This window comes from Pagrus major, chromosome 14 (assembly GCF_040436345.1).
Source record: "Pagrus major chromosome 14, Pma_NU_1.0".
In the NCBI taxonomy this organism is placed as follows: Eukaryota; Metazoa; Chordata; class Actinopteri; order Spariformes; family Sparidae; genus Pagrus; species Pagrus major.
The window spans coordinates 1,955,970-1,982,723 of NC_133228.1; the positions used below are offsets into that span (position 1 = coordinate 1,955,970).

The following is a 26,754-nucleotide window of genomic DNA, read 5'->3' on the forward strand; positions in this document are numbered from 1 at the left end:
TTCCCCCACTGTATGAATCTTAGCGTGGGTCTGGTTGAAGTTGACTCTGGGCAACCACATAACCCAGAAAGTTGATGGAGGAAGAATGAAGCTCACATTCTCCGCAGAACCAGCTGCACCTGCAATGGGTGAAGTTGACGGTCTGATCAGCCCAGCAACTAAGGAGACATTAATGTAAGCCTCCATGGCCTCTCTCTCAGGGCAAGTTAGGTTGTATAACCTGCTGGAGGATAGAGTGGAACTGGGGAGAAGGTCAATGGCACATTCATGAGGTTGATGCGGAGGAAGAGACAGGGCTAGCTCCTTGCTAAACACCTGGGCTAGGTCATGGTACTCAGGCGGCACTAGAGATAAATCAGGAGGGGCAGGGAGAGTGGTGGCAGGTGTCTTGTGGGTAGAAGCGGCAGAGTGTAGACAATGGGAGTGGCAGTAGACGCTCCAGCTGGTAATGGAGGCTGCTGCCCAATCAATATGGGGGTTATGGAGTGTCAACCAGGGAAGTCCAAGTACCAAAGGGGAAGTGGGGGAGGGGATGATGAGCAGTTGAATCCTCTCATGGTGATTTCCAGAGATAATCAGAGTAACAGGGAGTGTGCGATGGGTGATTGTGGCCAATAATCTGTCGTCGGGGGCATTCACAGTCTTAGGGGTCTCTACAGGCTCAATAGGGATGGTAGCTTGCTCGACTAGGGCTGCATCAATAAAGCTGTCATCAGTTTCAGAGTCAATAAGTACATTCAATGGGAGAGACTCACGTGACCACAGGATGGAGGCAGGGAGGTTGACAAAGAGAGGCAGAGGAGGAAGTGGTCTAGCTCACCAGCAGGCTCTCTTTCACTGACGAGCCCTCCCTTTTGGCATTGGATGGCAGGCAGTGAGGAAATGTCCAGATTGACCACAATAGATGCACAACTTGTTAAGGAACCTTTGTTGGCATTCTTCTAGGGAAAGGCGTGTTCGCCCAAGTTGCATGGGTTCCTCCTGGGCAGCAGGGGAAGCTCCGAGACTGGTGGTAGGGCGGAGGGGAGGACGTTGTTCAGGTGAAGAGTGGGAAGGTTGGCTGGGGGAGGGGCTAGCTACTCTGTGGCTAGAATAATGCTTTTCCCTGTTTCTTTCTCGAATACGGTTATCTAGACGAATGACTAAAGAAATTAACTCTTCAAGAGAGGCTGGCTGGTCACGGGTGAGGAGCTTGTCTTTAGAATTATCCGATAACCCCTTACAAAAAATCCCAACGAGCGCTCGCTCATTCCACTTGCTCTCTGCTGCCAAAATGTTAAAATCTATGGAATAGGCTACAGCTGACTGTGAACCCTGACAGAAAGCTTTCAAGTGACTGGCTGCCTCTGCCCCCTGCACCGAATGGTCAAAGACCTTCTGCATTTCATTAACAAAAAAAACATAGGAGTTTAACACTGCGGAATTACCCTCCCAAAGAGCTGTTCCCCAGTGAGCTGCTATACCCCTCAAAAGACTCGTGATATAGTCTATGCAAGTTTTTATCAGAAGAATAGATAGAGGGTTGTAAGTCAAACACATGAACACTGGAGGAGGAAATGACTACAGGTGCCTAAATCACCGGAGTAATGTGGACATGATTGCGTAGACAGCTGGTTGAGTTGAGTTGTGAAACGTTGGAACAGAGGCATTAAAGGGATTCCATGACTTCCGGGAGCACGTGTTAATGTCGGCCCACGATGATGCCTTGAGCACTCAGTGCTTGGTGTAGAGCCTCCAGGTCGCTGGGTCCATTTCTTAGCCAGATTATTCTGTTACACTGGGTAGTATGGAGTTGAGGGACCCAAAAGCAGACCTCAGAAGCTAGTATGTTATTAGGAGGGAGTTTATTGAACACAGCAGAGAATTTTGCAGTGGAGGGCTGAGGAGAAGGCTGGAGGCGCCACCGAGTAGATGGTGCAACTCATGGAGGAATGGGTGGGAGCGTGGCACTGAGAGTACCTGGTGAAGCCGGCTGGTGGCAGAGGTGCAGGAGGCTGGGTTGTGGTAGGCCAGAGAAAATCCAGGATTGAGGTGATCACTGGAGGAAGCAGGGGGAAAAAGATAAACAAATTAGATCTCTGGGGATCACGAGCAAAAAACACACTAGAAGCACAAGAGTTACACTGAGGGACCATTTTCCCGCGTCTGGTAGATGAAATAATCTTGCAGCGAGTGGAGAGGAGAGCAGGGCTTTTATCCTGGTGCTGACTGCCTCAATGTGCTGCAGGTGTGAGATAGGTGTCAGCTCTGGCCAACCAGGAAACCACGGCCAGCAACTCCACAGCACCTCTGAAACACACAAAAACACAGACCACCACAAAAAGCCATGAAAAATTGTCCAAATACAACAATTAGCAGCGGGGGGAAATATATTTTGCAGTCGGTTGTAATAAGGGGTGTAGTGTTATTTGTATCAGTACTGGAGCGCACCTAAGATGCGCTCATGCATGCCTACACACACATGACTCACCATGGGAATATTTTTTTCATCAAGCTCAGTTGTCCTCTTATCCTTTTCTTTAACTTGTGGTAATGGGTTGCCCTATTTATCACCGTGAAGCTTGCGCAAAGCCTGCCACGGGACACTTTTTGGAGTATCAATAGATAGCCTGACTGCAAGAAGGTAGGCTGATAGTTTATTCAAAGCTGCTGCAGTACACTGTAACTTTTGTCATAATGTTTTTCCCACTGTGAATACTTTTGCCACTTCTGCAACCTCACACCCACAACCTCGGCCTAATGATGTGAGTATTTCTATTTTAAACATCATATCATAATGGTCCTGGACATATTAAAATCTCACTTGTTTGCTGCCACTCATATTAAACACACTCACAAATAAACCCATACACACACACAATTGAAGAAATTACTGATGCAAATACGTTAAATAGCTACTTCTCAATTTTTTTTACAGGTGGCTGTGTTCGGTGGATGACAAGCCTGGCCTGAACAAGATGATGCTGGATATGCTGGAGAGAAGATGCCAGGAAGACCAGGCTAAATATGGATGTGTTGCACTCATGTTGGATGCCATGGCCATCAGAAAACATGTGCAATATAATCCACATACCCAGTCAATGTCTGGTTTTGTAGACATGGGTGATGGAAACAGTGAGACTGATGTTGCTACTGAGGCTCTTGTGTTCATGGTGGTTGGCCTACAAGGACATTGGAAGGCTCCAATTGCATACTACCTGACGAAGTCTCTGTCACCAGAAATACAAAGGGTCCTTCTCAGTCATGCTTTGGAGGAGCTGCATGCAAGGGGCATTCGGGTGGTATGTGTAACAATGGATGGGCATGCCTCCAGCGTCAGCATGTGCAACCAACTTGGGTGTGAGCTGAAGGGAAACCCACGAGAGCCGCTTAAAACCAGTTTCCCGCATCCGGTGACTGGTGAGAAAGTATTTGTTATGATGGACGCATGCCACATGCTGAAGTTGCCACGTAATATGTTGCAGATAAATGATGATCGTTATGGCTGGACGTGATGATCAACATTTTGCTGTTTGTACTTGTTTGAGCAGTGACTGATTCTTACTCTGCAGGCATACAGTCCAATTGCAACAACCACCAGACAGATCAATTGGAGGTACATCAATCATCTCAATGATGTGCAAAAAAAAGATGGACTGCATGCTGCCAATAAAATTACAGACAAACATGTCTACTTTGAGAACCACAAGATGAGGGTGTCCCTGGCTGCACAAACACTGAGTCGCTCCGTGTCAGTGGCTCTCTGCACAATGAGGGATCTTGGGTACTCTCAGTTTAAAGACTGTGAGGCAACAGCAGAATTCATTGAGGTAATACAATTAGTGATTATAGAACCAAGTACATGTTTTTTTTAAATAATACATCAAAATTTGATTTGAGCATCAGGAACAATTTGTTGATAATTCTGACTGTCTCTAAATTAAACATGCAAATATTGACATAAACCTTGATATTGCATATTCTTCATAAATACAAAAGTTCATACATAACCTTATACATACCTTCACAAATTTTAGAGTGGTAAAGCTCTGTGTGAAATTTACTGTAGAACAAAGCAGGCCTATGGAGAGAAGAAGTCAAGCAAATACTAATACTTGCATGTTTACACGTTGAACATACAGTTTAGAAATAAGTACTCTGTTCTCTGTATATTTTGAATAGATGAGTATTGATTTCAACTATCTGATACCTAATGAAACCCTGTAATGATAGTGATTTAGATGCCGATATTTCTTTATAGATGATTGACAGGCTGTTCGATAGAATGAATGGACGCAATCCTCGTGCCAAAGGATTCAAAGCTCCCTTGGGTGCTTTGAATTGGATGGAGAGGAAAGCATTTTTGTCAAGAGCCAGGGAGTACTTGCTCACTTTGGTGACAAAAGATGGAACATCCCTTCACCGATCTAAGGGGTCTATTAAAATAGTGCTTGTTATTCATGCATGAAAAGTTCATGACATGAGTTCAACTATACTCTGTTCCCTTATGCATCGAGTTCCTAGGATGCTCCGTTCTCTGCATCAGGTTCATATGATGCTACCGTTACAATGTTTTTTCCTTTAGTTTTGTCTCTGTTCAAATTGTTTTGTATTCAGTCCCACACAAGTGTCATAACAGTATGTATGCTAACATGATGCTCTTTTATTTCAATGTTTTTCAGTGTTCAGTTTTGTTTGTTGGAATTATCTTGTATTCGGTGTGTTTCAGGTCCCAGATGCTTCTAAATGATATGTATTACAACACATCAAGTTTATGCAGGTGTCAGAAGGAGGGTATGTATGTTGATATGATATTCTCTTGTTTCGATGTTTTTCAATCTGCAGTTTTGTTTTCTATTTGAATTATCTTGTATTCAGTGTGTTTCATGTCCTAGATGTTTCTAAATGGTATGTATTGCACAACATCAAGTACATGTAGGTGTCAAAATGGTATGTATTGCATGTGTTCTTGTTCTCAACTGATCCCATTCCTAAAAACATGGATGCAAACTAATTATCTGTATCCACCCTGGTAGCTGTTTACCATTTTCATTCTCTGCGAGTTTGCACCCCTGTGATAGGCACTCAAGAATTGATGATTACACATTACTGATGGCTGTGATGGAAAATTCACTTTACTGCTTTGAATGGACAAAATTATATGGTGCTTTCTTGGGGTGTCTTGTTTTGCCATGATCAGAGTAATAAAACTTTTTTCTTTTGCAGGTACTGCCATCGGATTTGTCATTAACATCGACACGTTGATGCTGATGATTCCTGAACTGCTCCAAGTTCAGCGGTATGTCCTCACCTACAGGTTCAGCCAGGATCACTTGGAGCTCCTATTTAATTCAATCAGAGCGTCAGGTAGGGTTGATGTTCTTTTAATTACAATAAATTCTGAAAATATACTTAATGAATATCTTTATATGTTATGTCATTACTTGTGAGTAATGTATGTATTGTGTGCCTGTTTTCCATACAAGGTGGCAGGAATAACAATCCATCCGCACGCCAGTTCCAGGCCATCTTCCGGCGTCTGATGGTTCGGTGTGGTGTCTCACCTAGTGAGACAGGCAATGTGGCAGCCCAAGATGACACTGTGACCCTGTCTGCTGTAGAGATGTCCTCTGCTGAAACTGCTGAAGAGCACCCATCTCCATTTGCCAACATTTCGGCCGTTGTGTGTGACCACAGCTATCTTCCCACTCGGTTTGGTGGTCTGGTGGAAAATGCTCTGGTCTACATAGCAGGATTTGTAGTCCGGCAGATTCTGCGAAAGCTGTCCTGTGATGTGTGCCGTGCGAGCTTGGTCAGAGATGCTGTACCATCATCATTTGACGAGAGCTACCACCTTCTAGCCCTGAAAAACAACGCTGGCCTAGTGATTCCATCACAAGGCACAGTGAAGGTGATGAGAGCTGCAGAGAGGGTGATTCGCCGAGATTCAACAAAGCAAGTTCCAAAGGTGTCAACAGTCACGCACATCGTCCGGGAAGAGATTGGAATGGAGGATGTTTTTCTGCATGGGGAACACATTGAGGAGACACAGTTTGGCATCAACAACCATCATTCCAACTTGTTGTTATTGGTTGTGTCTGTGTTTCTTAAGATAAGGCTGCACCACATTGCCAAACGCATCTCTTTTGACCTGCAGAAAGGGAGCACGAGAAAGACGCTCTGCAAAACAGTCCTCTTTCAGGGGTTTTAGCTCATGTAAAACTTTCATGAGAAACTTTGTACATGTGTAAATATGGTTTGGGGCGGGGGGGTGTCATGTTCTAGTGTTTAACTTGACATTTTTATTCTCTAACTGCTTTGTTATGCAAGTCTGAAAAGCAAGATGAGAGCGTGTAGAGGCATTTCCACTTCCTTCTCCTCCCCATTTGTTATCCAGGCTTTGTTCTAGTCACTCATGGTTGTCACTCTTTTTTATTCTGTTGTGGAACTTTTTGGTTTGCTTTGCTATATGTGCTGTTAATGCTGGAATAGGTACATTTCCTGCTGTTTTGATGTGAATGTGCATCTGCCTGGGTAGAACAGCCTCGGAACAGCCACTCTTTCAAATGGCCCTTGATTGGCTAAACACAACTACACATATCTATATCTATATCTATATCTATATATATATATACATATATATATATATATATGTATATATATATATATATATATATATATATATATATATATATATATATATATATATATATGATAGATAGAGATATAGAGATTTAGAGAGATATAGATAGATAGATAGATAGATAGATAGATAGATAGAGAGCGATATATATATATATATATATATATATATAGAGAGAGAGAGAGAGAGAGAGATATGAATGAATTACATTGATACTCTATATGATTTATATATTTTCATTTTCTATGATATATAACTTCTGTCTATTGTGTTATATGTTATATATAGATATATAATGTATTCATATATTGTTTCTTCATTTTTCAACTTATTACTATTATACTATTATACACACACACATATATATACATATATATAGTGTGTGTGTTTTGCAAAATACCTATCATACATCACATATATCATATATCAGAATATTCTATTACTGTTAAGCCCACTATGAATATTAAAATACGCCGAACCATGTGTCCTGTATCATAGCTACATGTATGACGTTTGCAGCAAAAAAACCCGCGTGAAAATCAGTTTAGTATTCAGCGAGTTATGATTGATTAAATGCGCGGACACTTCATTGCGCCTGCCAAACAGATTACACTGGGTGGAGCGGGTGACCGGTCCAAGATGGCGGCCCCACGGCTCGTCAGCGCCAATAGGCAGTAGCGGTCAATGCGGCGTCTACTCTTTATTATGTCTATGATTCTCACCACCTGCATATGGATTGTATAAATTATCAAAGCCTGGAAATAAAGTCAGTGACAGCTCTTGCTCAATCGTTACACTCCATATCCTCATTGTGAGTCCTAATCAAGATGTAGGCCAAGTTCACCTAAAAAAAACTTCAATCAATCAATCAATCAATCAATCAATCAATCAATCAATCAATCAATCAACCAATCAATCAATCGTTTTCACGTATCAAACTTAAATCTTCCATCCTTCCCAGGCTGAGGGATACCACTGATTGTCGCGAATTATTTCGGCACGTGAAGCAGTCAGTCTGATCGTGGTAAACATATCAATACTGCATGCCCACTGTCCAACAAGTGTTTTCTAACCTCCACCTCAGACACAAACACTTCATTTTATATGCCAGAAATAATAATTTTTTCCCTCTCGATTGTGGCCGTGATTCATTGTAAAGAACCACTGATGAGAGGGCTGATGCATGTGCGCACATTTTCAACTTGATTTGGAATTTCTAACAAGAAAATTCGCACTGGTGTGCCATAATTAACTGCAGAAATTTCCATTAATTGATTCCAATGTTTTCAATGCAAATATTGCTAGTTAGAAACGAAAGTCAGAAAAATTGAAGCAGCAATTCCTTACTTAGACCCAAAAAAGTTTCGTCCAGTAAACGGAAGCTATCACTCCCCCCCACACTTCCAACAGCTCTGCATGGTTGTAAACCAAATGCAACGAAACACCCAAAATATTTCTATGTGAAGTAACTTCCCCCTATATTGTAGAAAGGCTAACTCTGTGTTTACTGGCTCATGTATGTCGTTTAATGTATTTTTTTTGTACAATTACAATGAACGTACGTTTTTAAACTCTTCATGCTCAGAGTCTCGCAACTGTAAAATCACATTATGAATTGCATTTATTACCTTTTGATATTATTTATATGTAATATTAAATGTTTAAGGTCTGAAAAATATCTTATAGCCAAGACTTTTGGATTATCATTTTGAAACGGCTTGCTATTGCTTTTGAACGCAGCCTAGTTGGTCTACTGCCACTTCACCCCTACGTCACTTCCGTTACACAACCTTCTCCGAGAGTTTTGTCCAAGATGGCGTCAACACAGTTAACGGATGAGGAGCTATTCTCCGAATTAAAGCGCTTTGGTTTCATTCCAGGTCCGGTAACCGAAAACACTCGTCCGGTATACTTGAAGAAATTGAAGAAGCTTCGAGAAGAGCAGCAGCAGCGGGGCTCCAGACTGAGTAAAACCCGTAGCAGCGGGAATATCAACAGCACCACTGGCGGCGGCAGCACGGCGGGATCCAGGCCAGCCAGCCATGACGTCACGCACCTGAGCTCTAGCAGGAGACCGGGCCGGAAGTCCTCTGTTCTCGGCTTTAGCTCTGACGAGTCTGACGCTGAAACTCCATTGAAAAGAAAGGGTTTCAATCACAGTGGCAGGACAGACCGAAGCTCTGATTTTCAACAACAACCGAAGACAAGACCCGTTACAACACCGAGTGTGACTATCAAGAGTCAGTATGGCGCTACGAGTACGCTGAACAGCAACGATTCTTCTCCGGATCCGGACGGACAGAGAAGTGTCTCTCTGGGCTGGGGAGTTCGTGCCAGATACAGCCCTGAGGCGGAAGGGAGGGATTACGACGAATCGGGGGACGAGGACGATTATGAGGGGGGTGCGGATAAGAACTCACGCTCTTTAAATGGTTGTGGGGCACCCCACTTGGACACAAGCAAACTAGCCGGGGATTATTCAGACTCGGACGAGGAGGTGGTTGGGAACGTTGGAGACCGACAGCGGGAAAGGTTGCAACCTACACGGAGCCAGCCGCAAGCGTTGTTCCCCTCCCACGGAGTCGGCCGCGGGTCTCTGACGGGAGGGGCAGCCGGAGAGGTTAACCCGCCTGAGAATCTAAATATGGTGGGAAGCCGGAGGGAGGAAGGGGAGGAAGACAAGCTAAAGAGAAGGGGATCGGACTCATCGGGGGGCTTGCGAAGCCACAACTTTTCCAAGAAGTCTATCTACGTGTCCCTCACCGAGAACCATAGAGGAGAGGCCAGCAAAAACAACCACGTCGACGGGGATTGCGCAGCCTCCAGAAGCAGCAGCAGGAGTAGGTTCAGCATCGGGTTGAGACCGCGCTTCTCCAACTACAGCAGTCTGGCCCAGACCTACAGGAGCAGCCACTCCAACCAGACCGTTCCCAACCACTCATACAGCCAGGCAGTGCTGAAGCAGAAGGTGTCTGTCCCGGAGGATGAGCTGCTTCAGCAATTCAAAAGAGAAGAGGTGGCCGCCTCTGGTAGCTTTAGTGCTCACTATCTGTCCATGTTCCTTCTCACGGCAGCCTGCCTCTTCTTTCTGTTGCTGGGCCTCATGTATCTTAGGATGAGGGGCTCTGGATCTTCGGAGGTGGATGGAGTCAGTAAGTATCTGACAAGATGTGCTATTGAAGCTTTTGATTGTTTATCCATATAAACTGTTAAATGGGTCCACTGGCAGTTAAAAGGCCAATGTGCAAAGAGCGTGATCATGATCTGACAGATAAAAGCGTCCATATGACAGTTAATTTCGACACATTAATCAATATTTTAAAACACAGTTGCAGATTGTGCCATCTTTCCGTGCGCACAGCCTGATGGAAAGCGAAAAGCGAAGACAAGAATGATGAAGGAAAAGCGCTTTTGTGACCAGTGAATGTACCAACAGATTTGGTGAAGCTATTTAAAAAATTTTGAATTTTGCCTAAAATTTTAATATAAAATAGAAGAAGCAGAGGCGTGTGTCCTATCTGTCTGGTGTAGTAATAATGCTTGGTATTGTTCTGAGTCATTGTCTCATGACATGGAAACTTTAGCACCAATTACAATGTTTGTTTACAATAACTTCTGGGTATGAAACCGCTGTCTCACATAGCTTCATACTACTACGACTACTACTAGCATTCATAGAATTTTATCTTCTTTTTTCATGATATTTTGAGTGAGAGGAAAGGAGAGAAGACAGGAGAAGAGGATAGGCCCCTCATCTTCTCTTTTAACTAACGTTATAGCTATTATTTTGCGCTATGGAAGCTTCATATCTATGTCAATTCTCACACTTGAGAGTAAAATATTAATAGACAGGAGAAGACTACGTCTTTTTCAAAAGTAACATTAGCTGGTTTTTTTGAAAAACCTCCGCCTTACGTTAGAAACCAAAGTAATGTTTTTCATACACCTGTGAGTAAAGTATGAAAACAAGCACCTACCTGATTATGTCAGCACACTGATTATAACAACATTGGGGTAGATATAAACACTGAAACAAGCAATACTGAACACTAGGGATGTAACGATAGCATCAACTCATGGTATGATATCATCATGATAAATAGTCTAGGATAAGATATTTATCACGATATTAAAAAAAAGGTGACTTGACCTGATGTCCTTTTTAATAATAAATCTGATGTGTACAACATTTATTATTTGTATATAATTTGTTTTTACTTTTTACTTGAGATACATCTGCTTTCCTTGTAGTAAAGTAAAAGTGGCCGGCCATGACCTAAGCATGTGCAAAAAGTAGCCACAAATTGTCTTTAGCAATGAATGATTGGACTATGTACAGTTGCAAAACAATACAGTAGCCAGTAGCAATCCCTCCCTCCCTCTGGTTGTACAGCAGGACTGCCAGGGGACCCAGGGGGGTGTAGCATGGGAGGACAGGCGAGAACACACACTCAGCCCTGGGCCCCACTAATCTCCCTCCCTCTTGTTGTCTAGTGGACTATCAGGGCCATGTAAATCTCTGTTAGTGTTACTGACATATTATTATTTCCTAACGCTATGTTCTGCAGTTGTCTGGTGTGCACCTGGCTGTCGCAGCTACAGTGTCTTTGAGCTTGTTAGGTGAAGCAGACAGGACAGGTGGCGGAACAGCAGCAGGGCAGCCCGGTGACAGCCTGCCCTGCAAACAGCTGGCCTGCTTGCTCCACCCAAGGAGCCACTCTTGCTGCGAAAAGCAGCTCCGGAGAATGAGTGGAGAGGTCGGTGTGTCTTGTGTGAAGAGGTTGGAGTGTTACTACAGCTCGAAGACTGCTGAAAACAGACATTACGGGAGCTTCTGTGTGGGCTAACACAGAGCTGGGTTTGAATGAGTCGAGCATTGAAAATGAAGCCAACCAATCAGAGGCAAAGTAGGGTGGGGCTTATGAGAACAAGTCTATATCATGGACAGTATGATTGTGCCCTCTGCTGTTCAAACAGAACAATACAATGCAGTGTTTCTCACAGAATCAGATTTTAATTGTGGTGGCAGTCCGGCGGGTGGCTTAACAGCTTCGCTCATGTTGAGCTCTTGCTACGAACTTATCGTCAGCACACGCGTGCTCATTCACGTTCTCCTTCTTTCAAACTCTTCTCCATTTAGTGGCTAAGGTTACTTTACGCCGTTCTTCTGGGACATCCTGAGGTCTGCTTGAACCCTGCATGCATGCTTTAAATTATTTATAAGAGTTGAGTCTTTGAGCTTGTGTTGATAACTTCGACTAAGAGTTACACTTAATGTCTTAATTTTTCACAAATTTATGCAAAAGTATTCATACTAACTATGAATGATATCTCGACGAGATAGGCCAGTCGTCTTCTTTGCAGAGGAAGTTCCAGTCAAGCCAACAGCGTTAAATACACTTTCATCCTCTTCTTCGTTGGTTTTACCAGCGGATTAAAAACCACACCGCCATCCACTGTATCAGAGTACATAACATCGTGCTATTCACTGACAGGTGCGCTGTCTTGTGAGACAGAGTGAGAACAGGATGCAGCTCCAAAAATAGAAAATCAATATGTGGCGGCCAATGTCGATATTGTGGCGGACCGACACAAAAAAATGAATGTGTGCACACTGAATTAAATTGCTGGTGCATGCTGCATGATGCACGCGTGTGTGACAAGGTGGGTGCAGCTGGAGGGCGGATGGTGTGTGTGCAGTAAAATTTCATTGTTGATTGGGGAAAAAAATTGGAATTTGGATTTTATTTTAGTCTCAATTTACCTTTTTGGGCTGCCCACGTAGAGCCTATGTATGGGGAACAATGGTGTTCTTGGGATTAAAGGCCTCACCTTCTCGCCTTCAAACATATTGCTGCACACTGTGGTCAAATAACTCACTTTTTGTTTCATCTGACCAAAGAGTTGTCCTCCAGAAACTGTTTTCTTTGTACATGTGATTAGCAGCACACTTCAATCGAGCTTTAACATGTCTGAAGCAAGGGCTTCTTTTTTGCACAGCAGCCTCTCAGACCATGGTGATGCGAAACACGCTTGACTTGGGACATTTACACCTGTCTTCCAGCACCTTCTAATTTATTGCAGACTTGGTTTTTGGTTGACTCTTGGCCACCATGGCCTATTTTCTCTTGGCAGCAGGTGATAGTTTGCGCTCTCTTCCTGATTGTGGCAGTGACACAACTATGCCATGCACTTTATACTTAGAATTGTTTGCATAGTTGATCTTGGTAACTGCTTTGAAATGGCTCCAAGTGACTTTCCTGACTTGTTCAAATCAATAATGTGCTCTTTCAGATCAATGCTGAGCTCCTTAGACTTTCCCATTGTAGTGTTTGTGGCTGAGTCTAGTGGGTGTATCAAACAAGCCCTATTAAAATGGGCCCATAAAATTCATCAGCCATTATCAATCATAATCACTCAGAAGAATGACTTTTGTTGCTTTATGTATATTTTTGACCCAGCAGATTTGGTCACATTTTCAGAGGACCTATACCAAACTAAACCTCATGAATTTTTCTTTTTTTTTTTTTATGACAAAGTAGTATGTTGCACTCATTCCATCACAGAAAAATGTAAGTTGTAGAAATTATTGGAACTCAAGACTGCCATGATATACCTTACATGCTCTTTACGAAATTATGTAAAATTTTGACCATGACTGTGTGACATTTCATGGGGTCTGTACCAAGCAATTTTTTTTTACAAGATCTGCAGGCCAGTGCAACTCTGCAGCAGTACAGTACAGTACGTAATTTTAATGTTGTCATGTCACACATTGTACCTTTTTAACAAAATTGCAGCTTCTTTTTTCCTTCCAGATACCAATTCTGATACCATGCCTTTTGGTATTGGCTGATACCGAGTACCGATTCGAGTGTGTGTTTAAAAAAAGATAAGGAAAAAGAAGAAGATTTTTTCTTTTAACAGCTGTATACTACTAACCCTGTATGGATGTGATATGATTGCTATCATTGTTGTATGGCATGGCTCAGGTAAAACCTTGCAGAGAATGATTGCCATACAACATTCTTCTATTATCTATTTTGACAGTCAGTCATAACTGAAAAAGAAGAAGTAAAGAAATCTAGGAATAAATAACAATTCCTTTAAAAACTGTTAAAGTGCAGCCACTATTTAAATAGAACAGTAGTACTACAGCAACTTAAGTAATTTGACGAATAAAAAAAATTCCCTTAAAACGTACTCACGGAACCTGTTGCTTGCAGCACTGCACTTTAAAGGGCAAATGTTGACAGCGATACTGTGTCCACCCAGTGTGCAGACTTAGCAAATGCATAGGGCACACGTCTGCGGTCCAAATGTCAGTAGTAAAGCTGATTGCCTGCACGTCTTTCAGCCTACATGAAATGTGTTCCCTCACTGTCTCATAAAGTTTTGCGTGATGCGTCTTCAAATGCTTTATACAGTTGCTGGTGTTGAAATTGGCAACACTCATGCCACCCCTTGAAAGTATAGCCTTGCATACTGAACATGTTGCAGTTTTACTGGTGGGGTTATCCAGAATAAAATATTGCCTAAATGTTTAGCAGTGCTAATGGAGCTAACTGGGAAGTAGCGGGGTCCCGTCTCTAAATTCCATGGTATCGGATTGGTGCAGACTCACGTACTCGCCAATACCTATACCTGAATTTTCGGCAGTATCGGTGGCATTTCCAATACTGGTTTTGTAATTGAAACGATTCTAATTGTTAAAGCCCGACCCATATGGGACTGATACCGATACCAATTGCCAACATGGCAGCCTATATACTGAATTTTTGAGCTGAAATATATAGAGACTTATGTGGATTGTGCACCAATTTAGAAAAAATATGGAGATAATTTCGTCCGCGCCAGACAAGATCAACAGAACGCGATAGATACACACTGGTATTTACATCCTGCTGTGAGCGACCGAGCGACACACAAACACAAGAGGGATCTGCCTGCACTAGTGATTTGAAACTTTGACACTCACAGCTGGATGTAAATACCGGTGTGTATCTATCGCGAGTTCTGTTGATCTTGTCTGGCGCGGCTTCCGTAGTGCAAACGCTGTGAGGGAGACTCGCGTGCACGTGGGAGCGTGCCTCCAGGCAAATATAGTATAGTGACTGTTTAGGATAGAAAAATGTACTAAATGACGTCGTTTCGAGTAAACTCTGGATGTCGCCACTTCAGGACATTTGGATTGCAGCGGACGAGCAGTATGGAGGAATATTACTAAGTTATTGTGTAGTTTTATGGACCTTTTTGTCTTGGACGCCATTTACGCTCGTTATATGGATTATTGCTGCCAGAGGGTACCCCCGCGGGTCTCCAGCTGCACTTTGAGGAATAAGAAACTACACCGGACTTCTCATCAGCATGAGGGTGAGTCGATAATGACTGAATTTCGTTCTAGAGTGAACTATTCCTTTAACGTTACGTTACTTAATACTGTACTTACCAATGTGGCGCTCTCTCTTCCAAATAATCCAGCCACGTAACTATCCATCCATTTATATATATCCATATAATAGGGATGGGCATTCGATTAAATTGTCTTAATCGATCGTCGGGAGAATTAACGATCAATTTTCGATTAATCATTAATAAATTTATATTAAACTTCACTATTTACAGGCTATATTCAAAATGCAATGAAAATACAAAAACACAGCGTGTTTTCCTCATTGAGATCTTTATTACAAGATGAACAACTCTTGTGGCAGTTAAACTTACAAGATGAACAACTCTTGTGGCAGTTAAACTGGATCCGTTCAATGGTTACACTTGAAGATATGCGCTGCTGTGCTCTAAAGCAGCGGAGCCTGCAGCTAGAAGCCGGTGCTCATAAACACAACTGACCCTCGTTTTTTTCCCATAATTATAATAATAATAATAATAATAATAATATAAAAAAACAATCATGTTAAACAATAACTTAACCAAAAATATATCATACTTAGGTCGGACAGGTTTTGCCAAATGTAACTCAAAACTATCAAAAAAAGCACCGAGTCGAGAAAGAGGGTGAGAGAGAGATTAGCCTACCTAACAATGAATTAGGCTTATTAACAAAGCTTCATAAACAATAACCAGCAACTCACATACAACTTCAGCACCAGCCTACTGATTTTTGTTGAGAAAGATGAGTATGTTAACATGCTCTGGGGTCAGAAGTGACTGCAGCCTGGTGACCGTCAGTCCAGTCGCCGAAAACACCCGCTCTGAGGGGACCGACATTGCCGTGATGCACAGGCCTGCTCGTTGTGCATCACAGCTCCTCCGTGTCCGTGCTAACACCGAGTTGATGCTAGGTTGAGACTGAGAGCAGGATGCACCGCCACTAACCAGGGTCGGATGCACGTTGTTCAAGTGGTACATCATTTGAGTCGTGGACAAGTTGTACTTATACACAGCTTCGCAGTGTTGGCAGTGAACTAAGTCATTTTTTAAATCAAAATGGTCCCACGCCACACTTCACCATAACCTCTTCATGATTACTTTTGAAATACACGGAAACTCGCAGGTAACTTAGTAGGCCTGTGGCGTTTTTTTCAAATATTGACCCCGTGTGGTAAAATGTTTAATTGCTGCCACACAGCGAAATTCATTGCATTCCTCAAGACTCACACTACGCAACAGAACCTGCATTAGTTTTATTGATAAAAAATTAACGTCATCCACGAAATTCTTAATGATCAATTAATCGATCGTCGATTAATCTTAGACTTAGACTTCACTTTATTGATCCCGTTGGGATGACTCCCTCAGGGAAATTGAATTTCCAGCAGCATACAGTTCACAATAAACTCTTAGCTAAAAATAGAAAATAAAGATAGGAATAGAACAAAATACAATAGAATACAATAAAAATAAAATAAAATAGGATAAAATAGGATAAATAAAATAAAAAAAAATAAATATAAATGTAGAGGACTGTATATGTGTTATTGTACAGAAATTATTGCACGAAAGTAAGAGTGTCCACGTATGTATGTGAATAAATAGATAAATAAGTTATTGCACAGTGACACAGTATTGCAGTATTGCCGGCTATCTATTTCCTCCTCCCCCCAAGTGAGGAGTTGTACAGCCTGATGGCATGAGGGACAAAGGAGTTCTTAAGTCTGTTGGTCCTACACTTGGGAAGGAGCAGTCTTTCACTGAACAGGCTCCGCTGGTCGCTGATGACGGTGTGCAGAGGGTGGCTGGTATTGTCCATAATATCCAGCAGTTTTTCCAGTGTCCTCCTCTCTGCCACCGTCACCAGAGGGTCGAGCTTCATGCCGACCACAGAGCTGGCCCGCCTGATCAGTTTATCCAGTCTGGATGTGTCCTTCTTGGATGTGCTGCCCCCCCAGCACACCACAGTGTAAAAGAGGACACTGGCAACCACAGACTGGTAAAACATCCACAGCAGTTTGCTGCAGATGTTGAAAGACCGCAGTCTCCTTAGGAAGTACAGCCTGCTTTGCGTCTTCCCATCCAGGTGGCTGGTGTGTGTTGTCCAGTCCAGTTTATTATCCAGCCACAGCCCGAGGTATTTGTATGAGTCCACAGCCTCCACCTCAGGTCCCTCTAGAAGGACTGGTCGCGGTTTTGGTCTAGACCTCCTAAAGTCAATGACCAGTTCCTTCGTCTTAGAGGTGTTGAGCTGTAGGTGGTTGGTGCGACACCAGACAGCAAAGTCCCCCACCAGACTCCGATACTCCTCCTCTCTGTCATCCCTGATGCATCCAACGATGGCTGTGTCATCGACGTACTTCTGTATGTGACACAGCTCCGAGTTGTAGCAGAAGTCCGAGGTGTACAGGGTGAAGAGAATGGGGGCCAGCACTGTTCCCTGGGGGGCTCCAGTGCTGCTGACCACAGTGTCAGACGTGGTGTCCTTCAGCTTGACGTACTGTGGCCTGTCGGTGAGATAGTTGGAGATCCAGTCCACCAGGTAGGGGTCCACTCCCATCCTGTTCAGTTTGTTTTGAAGCATAGGGGGCTGGATGGTATTGAAGGCACTGGAGAAGTCCAAGAAGAGAATCCTCACTGTGCCGCTTCCCTTATCCAGATGGGAGTGGACTCGGTGTAGCAGGTAGAGGATGGCATCCTCCACACCAACACCTGGCTGGTATGCAAACTGCAGGCAGTCCTGGGCATGTTGCACCTGGGGTCTGAGGAAACTGAGGAAGAGCCGCTCTAACGTCTTCATTAGATGTGAAGTGAGTGCCACCAGTCGGAAGTCATTCAGCTCCCTGGGCTGGTTCTTCTTCATCATGCCCATCCCTAGTTTGTAAGAGTGGCATTTAACAATGTAAAGGGACGCGCAACAGAAGTAATCTTGGCCACTTCAGCCACAGAACAGCGCATCGTCCATTGTAAATAGAACAGATTCCAACCATGTAATCCACTAAATCACACGTTTTTCCAGATCTTGTGTCTTGATAGCAAACAGACTAACCCTAACCCTAACAGACAGCTACTGCTAGCTTTTCAGCTCAAATTAAAGACTGTCTCCTGCACATCTCTAAAGTTACTCTATTTTACTAATGTTACAAAGCCTGAGTTATTGTTCAATTTGCGACAGTGTTGACTTTAAAAAATATATATATATATATATTTTTTTTTAAATATGACTATAGATGACTATGTTGTACCTGTCCTTCTCCACCATTTTAATTATACATATACTGTACATATATACATATATCATATAATGGCTGGATTCAAAATCACACTGAAAATCAAAGTACAAAAATGTATATCAAAGGTTGATTCAACTTGCGTAAAATTTTATCACTGTAACTCATAATGTAACTCAGTAGTGTGTATGGCCCCCATGTTCCTGTATGCACTCCCAACAGCGTGTGGGCATTGCACCTGTTGTCACTTTCATTTGCACCAAAGCAGGTGAAATTGATTCACAATAACTCGTGCTTCCTAAATGGTCAGATTGATATCCCTGAAGTTTAACTGACTTGTTGCTATACTGTGATGATTAAGTGTTCCCTTAAATTTTTTTGAGCAGTATATATATATATATATATATATATATATATATATATGGATATACATATATGTTTATACATATATGTGTATATATGGATATACATATATTTGTATATATGTGTGTATATATACATATTTACGTTTATATATACGTATATGTGTATACGTGTGCATATGTGTATATATACATATATATGTATATATGCGTATATATGCATGTATATGTGTATATATGCATGTAAATGTATATATGCGTATATGTGTATATGTATCTATGTTTATACATATATGTATTTTGTATATATGTGTATGTATATATAGATATATAGATATATAGATATATACACATACATACATATATACATATATATGTATATATATGTATATGTGGGTGTGTGTGTATACATATATGTGTGTATATATATGTGTATATATATATATATGTATATATATGTGTATATATATATGTATGTATATATATATGTATATATCTATATATATATATATATTTATATATATATATGTATATATTTATATATATATATGTATATATGTATATATATATGTATATATGTATATATATATGTATATATGTATATATATATGTATATATGTATATATATATGTATATATGTATATATATATGTATATATATATATATATATATATATATATATATATATATATATATATACAGATACAGTTGCAATCAAAATTATTCAACCCCCATTGCATTTTAGGTTTATTGGCAAAATTTAAAAATTTTCAGGTGTTTGCAATAAACAAATTACACAAGAACAGTATAAATAGTTACATAAACCTAATATTACAAGGATTTTATCGAAATTCAACACTGAGTCCTACTTTCAATGACTACTGCAGTCTCAAAAATATTCAACCCCCTGAATAGAATCCCTCATAAGTGCACACATTTGCCAATCAGGTGTGGTCTCAAGCACACCTGATGCAACCAGTCAAGGGCTTCATTAGTTGCATTAGGTGTGCTTGAGATAGAACACCTCAAGTACCTGGACTGTTGACGGTGACGTTTCATTGCATGTTAGAGATATGACTAAGCCAAGAGAATTGTCCAAAACCTTCAGAGAAGAGATCATTGCCTTTCACAAACAAGGAAAAGGATACAAAAAGATAGCAAAGGCACTGAATGTTCCTAGAGATACAGTTGGAAGCATAGTTCACAAGTTTAAAGTTAAAGGAACAGTGGCTACACTACCTGGACGTGGCAGAAAGAGGAAGCTATCAACAGCTGCCACCAGAGTCCTGAAGAGGCAGGTGGTCAAAAACCCTCGACTGACTGCAAAAGACCTGCAGCAAGACTTGGTGGCAGCAGGCACTGAGGTTTCAGTTTCCACAGTAAGGCACATACTAAATGCTGAAGGGCTCCATGCCCGAACTCCAAGACGTACACAACTACTGACCCAAAAGCACAAGAAAAGTCAGCTCCAATTTGCTCAAAAATATATAAATAAGCCAAAGAGGTTTTGGGATTCTGTTCTGTGGAGCGATGAAACAAAACTGGAACTTTTCGGGCCTATGGATCAGCGGTATGTCTGGAGGAGGAAGAATGAAGCATACGCTGAAAAGAACACCCTGCCTACAGTGAAGCATGGCGGTGGCTCAGTGATGCTCTGGGGCTGCTGCGCTTCCTCTGGCACTGGAAACCTGCAGCGTGTGGAGGGCAAGATGGATTCAATCAAGTATCAGGAAATCCTGGGAGAAAATGTCCTGCCATCTGTGAGGAAGCTGAAGCTTGGGCGTCATTGGACCTTCCAACAGGACAATGATTCCAAGCATACCTCAAAGTCCACCAAGGCTTCGTTTCAGAAGAAGTCCCGGAAGATACTAGAGTGGCCATCACAGTCGCCTGACTTGAACCCCATTGAAAATCTCTTGTGGGATTTGAAAAAGGCGGTTGCAGCACGCAAACCCAAGAATATTAGTGAACTGAAGGCCTTTGCACAAGAGGAATCGGCTAAGATTCCTCAGGAACGCTGCCAGAAGCTGGTGTCTGGTTATGCATCACGTTTGCAGCAGGTCATAACAGCAAAAGGGTGCTCTACTAAGTACTAAAGATGCTTGTCATGAAGGGGTTGAATAATTTGGAGACTGCAGTAGTCATTAAAAGTGGCATTTTGTGTTGAATGTGGAGACACCACTTGTAATATTAGATGTGTTGAGCTATTTAAATTGTTCTTGTTTGATTTGTTTATTGCAAACAGCTGCTAGTTTGTACATTTTGCCAATAAACCTAATTTGCAGTGGGGGTTGAATAATTTTGATTGCAACTATATATTCATTTATATATATATGAATATATGAATAAGATATTGATCTTAAAAGTAGAATATTTCCCTCAAGTGTAGTGGAGTGGAAAAAGTAGCTGAAAATGCCATTGAAATACTCAAGTATTGTACAAGTACCTAGAAATTTTACTAAAGTAAAGTACTTGAGTAAATGTACTGTACTTACAGTTAGTTACATTCCACAACTGCTTGCTACTAAACCACTCATTCTCTGTTAAGCTAGCTATGACAGTCATGCCGCAGCTTTGTTCCATTTCCAAGCAAATATTTCAATGAATTTAACTCCAAATCAAAAAAGTGTTTGTCTTGCTTATCAATACATGCCATCTTTTCATCTTTAACAAAATTTCACTGTTAATGTTTAGCATTAACAGGTATGATTAGCTTGTTCTCACGGAGCGTAAAAGATGTGGATGCTGTTAATTTACTTTCAGCATTGCCTCTCACAAATTGGGTAAACGTAGTGTGAAATGAATACTCAACAGACTCAAAACACCGCATCGTCTTCCACTGATTTGCAGAAAGATGCTCTGATGCTTATAGTTTAACCCTAATCTGCTGTTATTACTGTAACATTACACACACTGAATTCACTCTGGACAATTATCCGCTCTATTCACACATGTTGTATTCACACAGACTGCTCCCCTGAGTAAACTCTGGATAAATCCAGAGTTGCAGTGCATGTGTGAAAGGGACTTGAGAGTGTTGTTAATATTGGAATGCACTCTGCTGGACAAAGTACGTGATGACATGATTTACAAAAACAACCCAAGCATTGTTTTTTTAATAACATGGTCTCTAGAAAAAGAAAAAAAAAGTTATCACATCAGATGTCTTCAGTTTTCATATCTGAAGATATTTATGCTGATACCAGTATGTCTGTGATAGGCCCGTTTAAGGGCCATGACCAATAAATTGGTTGGGCTCTAATAATAGTGCAGCCTTAAAACAAATTAAACTGTTTTGTATCAAAGGTGTTGAAAGTCGTATCTAGTTTTTTGTCTGCCTCATTTAAATATGAAGGAACATACTGTGGATTTAAACACATCTTATATAGCATCAGCAGTTAAAATTTTAACTTTTCACAAAAGTATCTACAGAACTGCTGGGTTACTTTACATAATTCAGAGATTTATATTTTGTGGTAACTTGGTGTATAACATAGTAGTTTGCTTCACTGTTTTATGAGCCCTTGAACATTGTATTTGTTTAATGCTTTAAAATTGTGTGAAGTTCAGGTTTTCTTGAATATTATGTGTAAATTTGATGTGGTGGGGTTTTACTGGCAAACTGGGGAGTAAATTTACCATTTGAGTGGTAACATTATCTAAAAATGTATTTAAGGTATAAAAAAGTTAATCTCTGTACACCAAACAGTATAATGTAGTCATTCATTAATTTTGTGTCTGTGATTATGGTCAGTGTAATAGGTGGAAGTGGTCCAAGTGCCGAGCTGATTGTTGAGTTTTCAAAAGTTTAGTTTCATATCCACTGACTCACGTGTTATGTGATGTCTGAACTAAACTCACATTCCACAATGTCCAATCAAGTCATTTTTCCGCTTTTCCTTCTACCAATCCAGCTTGTGTCTTTTATATTTCTTGTGTCTTAGGTTTACAGTGAACATTTTTTTTTGTCTCCTGACTGTATCTCTTTCTCCTTTGTTGCAGTTAAGAGCCACCCTTTTGGCAGTGATTTTGACTCTTCTTATGTAAGTGGACATTTCTCTCTGACCCCCCCTTTTTTAGTTCTGTATACAGCAGGTTGTCAAGGATTTTTTTTTGTTCAGATTATAGAGCACAGGAAGTGCAATGTTGACACTCAATCTGGAATTAGATTGGAAACATAATGGATGTGAACAGTGAACACAGAATTAAACTCACTTTTGTGGCCATGCTCAGGTGAACTGTCAAAGAGGCAGCACTACCCTTTTCATCTTTGTTGTGATGTGCACATTACATTTAAAGCTAGAGAGAACCAAATGTGTTGCTTGGAAGTGTTTCAAATGTTTTGTCCACCCCATTTATATAATCAAAAATTGATTAAAGACCCAGGTTGTGAAAATAGTTTAGAGTCTTTCCATACCGATTCACCTAGGCCTTCCTAGGTCATGTCATGGATTTTCTTGGAGAGAAATCAGGTATAAACTTCTATTTAATTAATGGAACCTTGCTAGATCTGTGTTTGTGATTCTATCAATGTGTATTCTGAGCCTCACCAATTTCTTGTTTTCCACTGGATTGGGTTAAATTTTGTTCTTTTCATCCAAGAAACACTAAAGATAATTTGCAACATGCATTCATTTAAATAGTTGGTGCAGAATGTTTACAGTAATCAACTTAATAACAACAATTTATATTTCCACCAGTTTTTACTTTTGTGCAACCATATTTTTATTGTTTGTAGTAATACTATAGTTATATTATATCTATAATGTGCAAGTATGCAGGTTATTTGGTACTGCATATAAAAATTGGATGCCAATGATCTCGCCAAGTATAGCTTCAGAACTTAAAACCCCATTTTAAGATATTTTGACTATATGTTGTACCAAGAAGGATTATTTTAATTTCCTTGAAACTTTATGTGAAAGTGTAAATATTATGCAGGCATTTATAAAAATACTCATGTATCATTGATTATTTTTTTGAAAATAATTTCTCATATTTCTCACTGCTGTAATTTATGATGTGGTTTTATTTCATTGGTAAATATTTGTATTGGTTCACTTCAAGGTTTCCTATATTTGTATTACACTTATTGGGTCTGTTTTTATCGGATTCAGGGAATTTGCAAGTTACATCTTGTAATGGCTTGGTTTGTTGTATACTAGATGATGCAATATTGTTCTCTGCGGACAAAATATTATTCATAGTTCCTTAGCTTAATACACACAGTATTAGTAGTAGTATGTCAAACTTTTCTAACTAAATTGACATTTAAGTTATTTTAAGCATCAAATGTGATTTGGCACTAGCAGATGCCCAATGTAGGACTTGAATTACGACTAAAATAATTAAAATGCAGTTAAATGCGGTTGGTAGAGTGTGTCCACTAATTATTTATTGTCTGCAGGACAAGGTGGAGAAGGACCTGATCCTAAAGTTGCTGCTCAATCTACACAACCACCTGGCCCACATCGCTGGTAGCTATTAACTCTCTGCACTCCACTCTGTGGTCACTGACTGATTTATCAACTGACTGACTGACTGAACAATCAGATTTCTGTTAGTACAATTCTGACTCTGCTAGTACAATTCAGCAGTGATTCTTTTATTTTCATTGACTGTGTTCAGCTGTTATGTAGATACAAGGCTTGGTCAAGCTGCCCAGTAGATATATGACAACATTACAGGGCAAATTGAATGGTGAAATATCATTTTACATGAATACTGATCTTCCATGGGAATGCAGATCCAACTTTTTGGCACATTTGACTGTATTTTAAAAATGTTGACAGCACACACTAGGGCCAGACATTTTAGGAAAGGAGTGGCACCGCTTTAAAATGACAGTTTCTGTAATGTAGCGAATATGGACTGACAATGTTTTATGCCTATTTTGAGATCATAGGTTGCCAGTCTTCTAGTTCTTTGCAACTAACGTGACAGTGACTCTGACATTGAAAGACGTAACAATTACAATTTATATACTGTGCACATGGATTAAGAAATGGGCAAGAGAGGTCCTCAATCAGATAGAGCTGTTGAAATCAGATTTTAAAATTGTAATAGAAACTGATAAGTCTGTAATATCGTAATATTTCCTAATCTGGTGCACTCTTGGACATTATTCAAATCACATCCTATAGACATGTTGCCATACTTGGACCTACTGCTCATACTGTCCAGTCCCAGTATGCCTGTCATGTAAACATGACTAATCAGTAGATTAACAGGGTGTGATTCAGGCAGTTAGCAGTGTGGTTTTTCATCAATAATGGTTTGATATTGTGATTGCAGGCCAGCATGACTGTGGAGACCAGCAACATCCAAACAGGAGTCTGTCCATGGATGAGGCCTCTGCATATTTACTGGTTTGTCCACACATTAACATTGCAGACTGATCAAGAAATCCTGAAACTGGGATTTACAGCATTTTTACCATAATTTTCCAGCTGGCAAAGATTTCACACTATTTGAAAGGTTTTGTATTTCTCAATGGCCATGAAATTCTTGGAATTTTATGCATGATGACCGGTCATTTTGTCTCCCACTAAGGAGTGTCAGAATCAGGGTTTACAGGGTATTCAAAATTATGAGTGTCTTTCAGTGCCATCTTGACTATATATTGTCTGGTCTGCATGGTTTGAGGATGCTGCTCAAAAACCCCAGTGTCATTTCATGCGCGGGCAAGCTGAACGTTTTGAGAGTTGAACAGTTTCTGTAGCACAAAGTATGAAGCAGTGGAAATGCGGCAGAAAACTTACACAAGAATAATAATAATGTAGACTAGAAAAATTGTATTTCCTGCGAAAAAGCTAAAGTGATTTTGAAAAAACTTGCTGAATATGCAGAAATGTGAAATCAATTGCCACTATTGTGATAAACCTAAAATGCATTACACTACACTGCTGAAAAACCCTCAAGTTAAACTGCATTAGTTTGAGAATGTAAGAGTTGAAAAAGCATTGCTAGAAAAGCTGGGAGGTTTTACTGTCAAAGCACAAAAAAGTATCTTGTGAGCACGAGAAACTTTTCTCGTAAGCATGAGAAACTTTCTCATGTGTATGATCAGACTGACTGCTTCACGTGCCCAAATTATACGCGACAGTCAGTGGTATCCCTCAGCCTGGGATATCGTTTGAAAATGAAAGTTTGATAGGTGAACACTATTTATTTATTCATTGAAGTGTAGTTACGGTGAACTCGGCCTGCATCATGATTAGGACTCACAATTAGGATATGGAGTGTAATGATTCTGTGAGAGCTGTCACTGACTTTATTTACAGGCTTTCATAAATCATACAATCCATATTCACAGGTGGTGAGGATGATCCAGATGAGCTGACTGGAGAAGGCAGAATGTGTGTGCGGAGACTGCACCGTCTCCAGTGCGCTCTGTGCGCTGTCTCCAGTGTGCGGTGTGAAATAGAAATCGTCAGAATCAGAAAGAGTTTTATTGCTAAGTAGGTTTTCACATACAAGAAATTTGTTTTGGTCTCGAAGGTGCGTGTGCCATACAATAAACAATAAACAATAAATAGTCAACAAATAGACAACATGGTAACGAGACAGACAGAACCATAAGTGACAACAAAGTGAGAGAGATATGTAGTCACATGTCTCTCATTAGTGCAATGTGACTGTATGGTGTAAGAGGTAGGAGTCATTTTTTTTCAGTGTCAGTGTCAGTGGAGGACCTGGGCATTGTTTGTGAGGCCAACTGCAGTCGGGAAGAAACTGAGTTTGTGCCTTGAGGTTTTGGGAATGATTCAAAGAGCTTATATCCAGGGTGGGAGGGGTCGGCCACAATCAATACCTGCCCGCCCCAGGGCCCTAGAGGCATGCAGGTCGTGGAGGGACCTACTATCGTAGTAGTAGAATTAGAAGTGGTGGTAGTAGAAGCAGTAGTTTTAGTAGAGGAAGTAGTAGTAATACTACTACTAGTAGTAGTAGTAGGAGGAGGAGAAGTGTGAGGATGAGGAGGAAGAAGACACAGTGGAGGAGTTTGTGAAAGAAAGAGTTTAAACCCAAAGCAGATCATGGTTTGAAATTATAAAGAGTAAAACTCAACAGAAAGGGCATAACATCAGTCCACCAATCAGAAAAGAGTACCACTCTGATTTGAGGATCAGTCTAAGACTTGACATTGCTG

General features: G+C 40.8%; 1 protein-coding gene across 1 annotated transcript in view; it reads left to right on the plus strand.

Moving 5' to 3' along the window:
- The first annotated feature begins 8,428 nt into the window (after positions 1-8,428).
- Positions 8,429-26,754, plus strand: part of lemd3 (LEM domain containing 3) — a 46,852-nt gene continuing 28,526 nt past the window's right edge. Inside the window, exons 1-4 of the mRNA XM_073480288.1 lie at positions 8,429-9,774; positions 22,608-22,648; positions 24,013-24,082; positions 24,900-24,973. Coding sequence (XP_073336389.1) covers positions 8,436-9,774; positions 22,608-22,648; positions 24,013-24,082; positions 24,900-24,973 — 1,524 coding nt within the window. The 5' untranslated portion in view covers positions 8,429-8,435. The remainder of the gene's footprint in view (positions 9,775-22,607; positions 22,649-24,012; positions 24,083-24,899; positions 24,974-26,754) is intronic.